The 11453-nt window shown below is 46.2% G+C and overlaps 1 protein-coding gene across 2 annotated transcripts in view; it reads right to left on the bottom strand.

Annotated features, from left to right (window-relative positions):
- CLTCL1 (clathrin heavy chain like 1) overlaps positions 1-11142 on the bottom strand; it is an 86851-nt gene extending 75709 nt beyond the window's left edge. For both annotated transcript variants that reach the window (XR_008793390.1, XM_056120688.1), the window contains exon 1: positions 11076-11142. Coding sequence is in view for 1 of the 2 variants with exons in the window: in XM_056120688.1 (XP_055976663.1) it covers positions 11076-11117 (42 nt within the window). In the remaining variant the exon portion in view is untranslated. The remainder of the gene's footprint in view (positions 1-11075) is intronic.
- Between the last annotated feature and the right edge of the window lie 311 nt (positions 11143-11453).

Below are 11453 nucleotides of genomic sequence, written 5' to 3' on the forward strand. Positions count from 1 at the left end.
AAGAAGAAAGTTTGGATAAGAGACTGTGGTAGCAGATTCAGTAAGGAAGCAAAGAAAAGAAAATCAGAACAGAGGAAAGCAACAAAACAAAACAAAACAAAACAAAAACAAGGTGGGGAGAGAGCTACCAACAACCACTGCCCCAGGAGGCTATTCAAAAGTAACAATCAAGGGACCAAAGTGATAGTATAGCAGATGGGGTAGGGCATTTGCCTTATACAAAGCCAACCCTAGTTCAATACCCACTGTCCCCCAAGCACCACCAGGAGTGACTCCTAAGTGTAGAGCCAGAAGTAATCCTTGACCACTGTTGGGTGTGTCCCCCACAAAACAAGAAACAAAAAAGGTAACAATCAAATATATATGCTGCAATCTGTATGTGATCTTTAAAAGAAAAATTTCCAGCTATATTATTTAAGAAAAATAAGATAATATTTATAAAATTATTTAGTTATTTTTGAAAGATACAGTGGTTTCCTTAATAGGTTTCTTTCGGGGGAGAGATAAAACAGTTACAATTAAGGACCTTCATATTGTACTCCCTATTTGGGTTACTGTCCTTCATGGCTTTGGAATTTGTTAGTTTTGGGCCACTGTGATGCTCAGAGCTTACTTCTGGCTCTGCCTTTAGGAATTGCTCCTGGAGGAGCTTGGATTGCCAGAATTGATGAACCCTACCCTCTGTACCATTCCTCTGGCCTTTCACGGATTAATGTTTTAAATTTAAATTTAATTTTTAATTGAATCACAACAACATACACAGTTACAAAATTGTTCATAATTGGGTTTCAGTTATATCAATGTTCCAATACTTCTCCCTTCACCAGTACTGAAAAGTTATCAGATATATTTCTTTACCTAATTTCAACACTCAGACAGTAATAGCTGGAAATGATCACTTTGGACAGGAGCTCATATATTACTTTAAAGCTTATTTCAGACACTTTTGTCTTTATTTTCATTTTGATGCCACACCTGGCAGTACTCAGGGCTTACTTCTAACACTGAGTTCAGGGATCACTCCTAGCAGTGCTATGGATAACATGTACAGAATCAGCAATGGAATTGGATCAGCTGTGTACAAGGCAAGCACTATCTCTCCGGGTCATCCAGATAGATTATTTTCTTCCAGACACACTTTTGCTCCAACTGCTAGGAAAGAACCTTGACTAAGGATCCTCCTAAGATTTGATTTTTCTTACAATCTAATAAACACTGGGAATCTTGTGCAGTTTATTTAAAAATTTTCTAAAGTACTAAGCACTGGGAATCTTGTGCAGTTTAAATTTTTTTATTTTTTATTTTTGGCCACGCTCAGCAGTGCTCAGCGCTTACTCCTGGCTCTGTACTCAGGAATCATGTCCGGCTGAGCTTGGGGAACTTTCTAGGGGGCTGGGGATCAAACCTAAATCAGCCATATGCAAGGCAAGTACCCCACCTGTTGTACTATTGCTCCAGCCCCAGCTTAGGGATTCTAACATTTGAAAATGTTCTACAGTGAGATCCTGTTCTCCAAAAATGCCCAATTCATTAGATATTTGGTCATTTAGCAAGCTGCACTCACCATCTCATGTCCATCCCACACCCAGGTGACTACCTCCCTCCCTTTGTAAATAAGGAAGTCAGAAGGTAAAGGCCAAGTATCTGCAACTAATAAAAGAACCATCAAGTTGCTATTAGTAAAAATTCAATAGTTTACCCAAGACTCCAGCCCAAGAATACTTTTAGAGGCTAGAGAGATAGTACAACAGGTAAGGTCCTTTTCTTGCACACAGCCAACCTGGGTTCAATCTCTGGCATTCCATATGATCCCCCGAGTACCACCAGAAGTAATTTCTGAGTGCAGAGCCATGGGTAACCCCTGAATATCACCAGGCGCAGCCCCAAAAAAACAAAACCAAAAAACTTTAGGGTAGAGGCTCCTGAATCCATTGCCAGCAGAGTGTGTGAGCTGCTGTGCATACCTTAAATCAACCCTTTCAGGGATTTTCTCCCTTGCCAGCTTACCTCAATACTCACAGCCATGACTACAACCACTTTATTCAAAGGTGAGGACTCCCCAATAGCAAGAACAGCTCCTGGGTTTTACTGCCTCAGGGTGGTGGCTACAATTTTTCATTAAGCTTTGATAACCAACAGAACAGCTGACAGGGAGGAAGAAAATGGTCTTCAGCATCTTTGGACTGAAAAGCATCTTTTGGATGGAAAGCCTCCCTTCATGGGCCAAGTTAGCAGGTGCCAAGTCTAGTGGTAGCAAAAAAGATTCAGAATCATCTGAATCCCAGACAAGGAACTCCTCTGAAGCAACAATGGAGACATTTTTTTGGGGGGGTCACACCTGGTGATGCACAGGGGTTACTCCTGGCTCGGCACTCAGGAATTATCTCTGGCGGTGCTCAGGGGACCATATGGGATGCTGGGAATAGAACCCGGGTCGGCTGCATGCATGGCAAACGCCCTACCTGCTGTGCTATCGCTCCAGCCCCAACACTGGAGACATTTTGGAGCTGAAAGGAGCTTTTTATGAAAATATGAACACAGATTAGCAGGCCAATTTAGAGCAAAGTGAACAGAAGTCAGTATCCTGTGGTGATGGCCCTAGTGCCATCTGAAAGCAATCCCTCTGGTGGCAAGCCCAGTCTGTGGTCCCTGAGTCTGTCACTCTGCGTTCTCCATGCTTGTGAACATTGCAACTTGAGAATAATTATACACATTTCTAATTTGTTTCATTAAAAAAGTAGCACTAAAAAAGTTTTACAGGGGCCAGAGTAATAGTGTATAGGGTGTTAGCCTTGCACGCAGCAAATTCAGGATTGTTCCCCAGCATTCCATATGGTCCTCCAAGCATCACCAGGAATAATTCCTGAGTGTAAAACCAGGAGTAACCCTTAAACATCACTGGGTATGGCCCCAAAACAGAAAGTATTAATGTAGGTTTATAACAATTTTTGGACACAGAATCCCTACTTTTTGCTTTAAGTATCAAACACTTTCATAAACCGAGAAGGCAAAATAAAACACATGTTATGGATGGTGTCCCCTTTTCAATGACTCCCTGAGATCCTCACCAGCAGAAAAAGCTGCTCATGAACTATTTTTCAGTTCAAGCTCAACCTCGTCTTAGAATAAAAGCAGAAAAGGAATCACACATTGACTTTTAAAATAATGAACAATCAACATAGCATATGGTCCCCTGAGCACCAGCAGAAATGACCCTTGAGTTTAGAGCAAGGAGTAGCTCCTAAACAACTCCGGATATGGTATCCTTCCATTATGAATACTTACTAACTTCTAGAAGACTGGCTCAACTCAACTGCAGGTGAGCCTCTCCTAGGAAGAAATGCTAAAATTCACATCCTGCCTCTCAGGATTCTAAGTTGGCTCCTTACAAGATGTTTTTGAAGTCTCAGGACACTCTGATACTGTAATTTAGATAGCTTATATCTCTCAAGACTCTGGTATTTGCTAAGAACATCACATTAGAAATATACTACATAACCAATTTTTTGGGGGGCTCATGCTCAGTGGTGCTCAATGCTTACTCATGGTTGGGCTCAGAAGATGAAACAGATGGTGGGGTATCGAGATTGACCTGGATCAGGCAATCACCTTACCCCCATCATAATATCTCATGAGCCCCATAACAAAAACCTTAAGGAAAAGTATTTATGTATCATGCATTGAGCAGTGCCACATTTCAAAACTGAAAAATTAGTAGCTGTTCCTTTAGGATTTTTTTGAGTACCTGGTGAGTCAGGGGCTACCCCCAAGTAAGTGTGCAGATCACTTCTGGCCATGCTTAGGAGAATAACTGATAATCAGGGAGCAAACCTGAGCCTCCTCCATGCAAAGCACATGCTTTAGCCTACTAAGCTATCTCCCCTGTACAAGCAGTTACTTGTTGACAGAGAAAGTTACCTAAGACTCAAAAGCAACCAAGTCTTAAGTAATTTCTATGCTATCAAAATGGTTAAACCATTCTTTCTCTGAATTAAGGTGTAATCAGTTCTAAGCCCTTTAGCTACTTGCATTCTGAGATATCACAAACAATCCCAATCTTCAAATTCAGATATCTGAGTTTTAAAGAACATATAATGAGAGAAAAATATTTCTTCAGAACCAACTTTTTACTCTCAAAACTAGTGTAACCAAAGCTGGATAGTATAGTGATCCTTGAGCGTAACTAAACCCAGGAAAGAATAAACCCTGAGCACTGTCAGGTATGGGCTAAAACCAAAAACAAACAAAAAATAATTTGACAAGATCAATAAAGCAAAACAAATCACCCCAATCTGAAGTTGTTGGAGGAAAATCTTATTTCAATGCATTAGATATGAAAATGCAAGCTCCGGTGCATTTTTTTCTCCTTCCTTTTGCTGCTGGTGTCATTGATATAGTACCAGGTCCACATACTTGGTTGTGAAGCTCAGTGGGGGCACACACTGGTTGTGCTGTCAGGGATCAGTGTAGCAGTGCCAAGGATGAGATTCAGTAAGGTAGAGCTGTGCTTGGTAAAGATAAGACTTTATTTTTTTTTTAAGTTTTATTAGTGAGACATCATGAGGTACAGTTGTAGACTTACAAAATTTTTGTGCTTGGGTTTCAATTATACAATGATCAAATACCCATCCCTCCACCAATGCCCATTTCCCACCACCACGGATCCCAGTATCCCTCCCACCCCCCATCTCCCCCATCCCACCCTGCCTCTGTGGCAGGGCATTCCCTTTTGTTCTCTCTCTCTCTTATTGGGTGTTCTGGTTTGCAAAAGAGGCAATGGGTGACAATCATGTTTGGTCTATAAGACTATTTTTTAAGAATATGAAAATTTTACCTACTTAAAGGCAGGAACTCTAATTCTGAGCCCCATAACAAGCCCTGGAGGTATATTATTGAAAAGTTCATTGAGGGGGCTGGAGCAACAGCACAGTGGGTAGGGTGTTTGCCTCGCACACGGCCATCCCAGGTTCTATTCCCAGCATCCCATATGGTCCCCCCAGCACCGCCAGGAGTGATTCCTGACCATAGAGCCAGGAGTAACCCCTGTGCATCACCGGGTGTGACCCAAAAAGCAAAAAAAAAGTTTATTGAAAATAAAATTTAATATACACAGGGGCTGGAGAGACAGCTAAAGGTGCTGCAGTGTGCATGCATGCTTTCCATATAGGGGATCCAGGTTTGATTCTTGGCACAACATAGTCTCCCAAGCACTGCCAGGAGCAACCTCTAAACAAAAGGCCAGGAGTAGTCCTTGAGTACCACCAGATATGAATCAAAAACCCAAAGAGAAAAAAAGTTCATATATACTCAGCTCCTGGGAGAGAACAAGACAGAGTCTCCTACCCTATGCCTGACTGTCTCCACCAGGGCCCAACAGCTGAAGACCATCGAGGCCCAGCCAAGGCCATGCTGGGAGCACTCTCCACACACTTGGATGAGCCTCACACATAAAAGAACTGACAGAGGAACCCAGGTGTGTGGGACCCGGGGCTGAGATCTCCAAGCCTGCACAGTTTGGGACTGGACCTGCCAGAGTTACTGGCAGTTACACCCACCAACTGCCGTGTAACTCCAACAACGGCCAGGATCCAGAGATCATCACACTCAGCTCCCAGAAGCGCGCGGCCGCATTTGCGGCCGCGCGACATCTTATCATCTTATTTCTAATTTGGTCAAACTGGCAGGCTACCAAATGTAACATGCCCACACGGCAGAGTCTGGCAAACTCCCCGTGGTATACCCAATATGCCAAATACCAGTAACAATGATGGGTCTCATTCTCCTAACCCTGAAAAAGCCTTGAATATGGCACTTTAAAAAAAAAAATCTCAGGGCTAGGACGAAGAAGACGTTACTGGCACCTGCTCGAGGCAATCGATGAACAACAGGGTGGTCGTGATCGTGATATACTGAGTTCTATGTTTGCACTGACAATTACAAAATTATTGTTTTTTCTCTGGGTAAAATCTGGCCCAAACATTTTTCTATCAGTCAAAATTAAGGACAGAAAAAATATGTTCTTACAGTTAAAGTTACAGATGTAAAGTGTCTAGAATTAAATTTCTAAACATGGCACAGAAACTAATATCTAGAGGGAAAAGAAAGTTTAGATGAATAAAGTTGGCATTTACTAGGCTATACTATACTCCCTTTAACAAAGACTATACTCCTTTTAACATAATATACATACATATATGGAAAACTGATTTTCTTTGTTGTATTTGCTATTGCTTTTGGCTATATCCAAGCAGTGCTTGAATGACTGCTGACTCTACACTCAGGAGTGACCCCTGGAAGTACTTGGGGAACAGTATATGGTGCCAGGGATTCAAACTAGGTCATCAGGATACAAAGCAAGCACCTTAATCCTGGTAAATATCTCTTTGATCCCTGATTCCTATTTTCTTAAGGAATTTCTGCTTTGGTAGGATGTTCAGGTACACGAAATAAAGCTGAGCAAATGCTGCAGGATATTCAGACAAAGCAGTCATAAATATGCAAGCTGGAGTGCCTGGAAAAGCCTACAAACCTTGCCATTAGAGAAACAGGTTGATAACTAATCAGTCATCAATTATACAAAGTATTATGACATTGATTTCATTCCTTCAAACATCTGAAGGTTTATTACATTATGCTATAGGACTACAGCTGTAAATAGAAGAGATCCTGATTTCCAAGATTTCACAGTCCAGTAGGAAGAATGAACTGTAACATCATGAGATGAAGATTCTTATAGTCATTATAAGAAACTTGTAAGAATCACTATTGGGTGGCCCAGGTAATCCCCAGCACCACAGGGCCCCAAAGCACCTAATCCTGGGGCCTTGCATTGAACTGCTAGCCTTTTTGGTCAAAAATAGCCAGGAGGCTCCCCTTTCCACCCACTCCCACCCTCACCCCACTGCCCGCCACCAAATAAATAAGACTGGAGAGATAGAATACATCCAACCCCTGTTCATTTCCTGATATTTTATATGGTACCCCAAGCCCTGCCAGGAGCGATCCCTAAATGCAGAGCCAAAAGTTAAATCCTGAATACCACTGAGTACCCCTGGATGTGGCCCCAAAACAAAAAATCATAATAAATAATAAATAAATATGAGAAAGAAGTAACATGATAGGAAGCACTCATGACTGATTCCTAGATTCCTGGTTGCAAAATTAAGAGACACATATGGGGGAAAATAAGAACCCTAATTCTTAACCTGGTATGCTTGATGAAATTATGGATCATCCAATGGCTTGCTCTTAACAGACTGCCATCATAATGGTGATAACAGTTAATAAAAAGAAAGCAGGACTTTATTTTATTTTTATTTTTTTTCCTTTTTGGGTCACACTTGGCGATGCACAGGGGGTACTCCTGGCTCTGCACTCAGGAATTATCCCGTTGGTGCTCAGAGAACCATATGGGATGCTGGGAATCGAACTCGGGTTGGCTGCATGCAAGGTAAACGCCCTACCTGCTGTGCTATTGCTCCAGCCCCAGAAAGCAGGACTTTAATCACTGGAAACAGCCACCCACTTAAGCACAGAACTAGGAGTAGCACCTGAGCACCACTGGGTGTGGCCCAGACATCCAATCCATCAATTATTAAACAGAAAAAATACAGGGTTGGAAACCAGAAATATAGCACAGTGGTTAAGAAACTTGCCTTGCATACAGGCAGCACCACCAAGAGTAGCCCCTGAGCATGCTAGGTGTGATCCCAAAACCCAACCTCTCCCCCACAAAAAATAATGGGTTTTATTATATATCAGAAACTGCTTAACACTTTACATAATATTCATTGCTCCTTATCACTATAAAGTGATCCAGATAATCTAGACATTAATTTTTCTAATAAAATGTAAATTATATGGCCGAATAGTCTAGGCATCAATTTTCTAATATGTACTTCTCTGGGCAAGTGGTGGGGGGAGTTGGGACCACACCTGGAGATGCTCAGTACTTCCTCCCGGCTCAGAGATCAGTCCTGGAGGGCTTGGGAGTCCATATGGGGTGCTGGGGATCAAACTTGGGATGGGCATATGCAAAGCAAACATCCTATCCTCTGTAATATCTTTTCAGTCCCTAATACTTTTAAATTTATATTTTACAGGTGAAGAGACTACTGATCAGAGAGACCTGTTAAAGGGGAAAGAATGAATAATCTAGAAGAAAGACTAAAGAATGAACCACTTATTTTGATATTAACAAGAAGGCAGGAAAGGGTGACTGGCGATAAGTTTTTGAGCCTATAGACCTAAAGGTCTACATGAGGAACATGCCAGTTTATGCCTTTTGTTTACTCATATCATCTGTGATCAGTGAGGGGGATCAGCAGGATTGGGGATTTCAGAAACAAGCAAAAGCTACTAAAAATCTCCAACAAAGGAATTGTGTGCAGGCCAGAGAAACAAGGAGTGTGAAGCAGCTTTAACACCCAATTATTTCTTAGACCACAAAATACAGGGTTCCATTCATACAGTCTGTTTGCCTAAAGTCAGAATTTTCCTGATAACAGACTACATCCCTTCAAGGCATTATGAATTTTATGGGACCTTTAAATGCCTTAATGAATTGGAAAGATAGTTCAGGGCTGAGAGAGCATGCCTGCATTCAGCTGACTCCAGTTTGGATCCTCAGCACCGTATCCCCTAGTTCAGGGGTCACTCCTGGGCACAAAGCTAGAAATAGCCCAAGAGCCAGGGGTTATGACCCTAAAACCCTTTGTCCCCCCCCAAAACCTTACTGTTTCCCTGCCCTTTGAAAAGAAATTGTTTAGATAGTGGTTAAAGGGGCCGGAGTGATAGCACAGTGGAGAGGGCGTTTGCCTTGCACGCAGTCAACCTGGGTTCAATCCCCGGCATCCCATATGGTTCCCTGAGCACCACCAGAAGTCATTCCTGAGTGCAGAGCCAGGAGTAACCCCTGAGCATCGCCGGGTCACTGTCACTGTCCTCCTGTTGTTCATCGATTTGCTTGAGTGGGCCCAGTAACATTGTGAGACTTGTTATTGTGTTTGGAATATCGAATCCGTCACAGGTAGCTTGCCAGGCTTTGCCATGTGGGCGAGATACTCTTGGTAGCTTGCCGGGCTCTCTGAGAGGGGCAGAGGAATTGAATCTGGTTCGGCCGTGTTGCTGCATCAACTGTGTGCAAGGCAAATGCCTTACCCACTGTGCTATCGCTCATCGCCAGATATAACCCCCCCCCCCAAAATAAAAAGATAGTGGTTAAAGTACAAGCTTTGCAGTCAGAAGAAAACCTGGGTTAGAATACAAGTTCTAGTCACCACCTGACTGTAATTTTATCTGAATTACCTAATTTTTTATTTGGAGGGGGTCACACCTGGCAATGCACGGGGATTACTCCTGGCTTTACACTAAGGAATTACTCCTGGCGGTGCTCGGGGGAACCATATGGGATCCTGGGAATTGAACCCGGGTCGGGTGTGTGCAAGGCAAACACCCTACCCCCTGTACTATCGCTCCAGCCCTGAACATAATTATTAAAGTTACAAAACACCACATACAATGATGTACAAGAGAAATGGTCAATAAATGATAACGGTGCCGTTATAATTAGAAGCAGCAGTAATATTTTTCCATCTCCACACAACCCCAGTTTATCACTGATCAAGTAACACTGGCTTAATACTCCAGGCACCAAATTTCCAATATGCAGAATGAGGAGATCTGTCTGATCATTATATGCCACCGAAGATCTATCTTATTTGCACATAAAGCTGAAAGTGCTTAGTGGTGTGAAAATATAAACTTTCAGGCTGGAGAGATAGTACAGTGGATAGGGGACTTGCTCTGTGTGCCCAACCTTGCGTTGATCCTCGGCATCCCGTATGGTCCCCTGTGCACAGCCAGGAGTGATCCCTGAGTGGCGAGCCAGGAGGAACGCCTGAGTATCTCCAGGTGTGGCCCAAAATTAAAACAAAACAAAAAGCCTTACAGTAAAAAAAGCACAGTGTGGGCCAGAGCAATAGGACAAAGGGTAGGGGGCTTGCCCTGTACACAGTCAAACAGGGTTTGGTCGTGCACCACCTATGATCCTCGGAGCCCATTAGAAGCAAACAAAAACAAAAGGCCAGTGAATTCTACTTTTAATTTGGGGGGGGGGGGTTTGGTTGGTTTGGGGACCACACCCAGAGGTGCTCAGGGCTGATTCCTGTTTCTGCGCTCAGGGATCACTGCTGGAGATGCTCAGGGGAATCCTATGGGGTGAGGGGGATTGAACCCGGGTCGGCCATGGGCAAGGCGAGCGCCTAACTAATCTCTCTCCCTCCTCTCTTCCTCACCCCCCCCCCCCCACCCCCGCGCGCCTCTCCCTCTGGGCCCGAACTCCTAACCACCTGACGACAGGTTCACCTACTCAACACTGCAACTCAACCTCCTCCTCGGGACAACTGGGACATCCCAAGGAGACGCCCGGGTCGGCGATGACTTAACACGCGGCGGTGGGGCCAGAGCCGCGCCCCTCGCAGCCTCTGCCGGCGGGGCCCACGCGCGCGGGAGCGCCTCACGCAGGACGGCCGCTCCTCCTCTCGCCGGCGCGCGCGTCCCTTCGGAGTTTCCCCGCCACCCGGCGCGACTCGGGGGCGCGGCGCGGCGCGTCTCGGAAGGGTCTTCCCAGTGCACGGCGCCCTCGGGTTTCCTCGGGAAAACACCCCCGCGAGCAGCCCCTCGGGCAGCCGGCCGGCACGGACGACCGCGCGGACACGAGACGCCGCGGGGGAGCGGCCGAGAGCGACCCCGTGGGGCCTGGGGACAGGTGCCCCGCTCGCGGCCAGGTCCCGCGGCGCGTTTCAAAGCCCCCGAGAGGGGCCCGTGGGGGCAGCCGCCCGCCCGCTCCGGATAACGGGCAGCGGCACACCTGACGCGGCCGCCCGCACGCGGGAGTCGCCGCGCCGTCTCTCACTCGGAGCCGGGGCCGGGCTGGGCACCGCCACCGAGGGCGCCGGGTCCCGGAGCGGGAGGCCGAACGGTCAGCGGGGCGGGGTGGGGGCGCGGCTGACAGGACCGAGAGCGCGGACCCACCCCGAGCCCTCCTGGCTTTGGCACCGAAATCTGGGCCTCACCTGGAAGTGCTCATGTAAACGGATGGGGAGTATTTGCGCCATGGCGGGAGAGGGTCCGAGGAGGCGGCAGCGGAGACTCCCCTCGACCGGCCAGACGGACAGATCGGCTGGTGGGCTGCGGCGGCGGCGGGCGCGCAGGCGCACTATATTCCCTCGCCTCGCACGCGCGGCCCTCCGCGCGGACCGTGCACGGGATCCTTCCGCCCGCCGCCGGAGGGTCCGCGAAAAGTAGTCCCGCACGTATCAGCATCTCCGGAACCCCCAGTGTTAGAGCGGGTCTGTGCCGGGGCAGGTGTGCGCCGGGAGGCGGAGCCGGTCCCAGGCTAACTGCGGCCGGAGCTTGGGCAGGTGTGCGCCGGCAGGCGGAGCCGGTCCCAG

Source organism: Sorex fumeus, unplaced genomic scaffold (genome assembly GCF_029834395.1).
Source record: "Sorex fumeus unplaced genomic scaffold, SorFum_2.1 ptg000043l, whole genome shotgun sequence".
NCBI lineage: Eukaryota > Metazoa > Chordata > Mammalia > Eulipotyphla > Soricidae > Sorex > Sorex fumeus.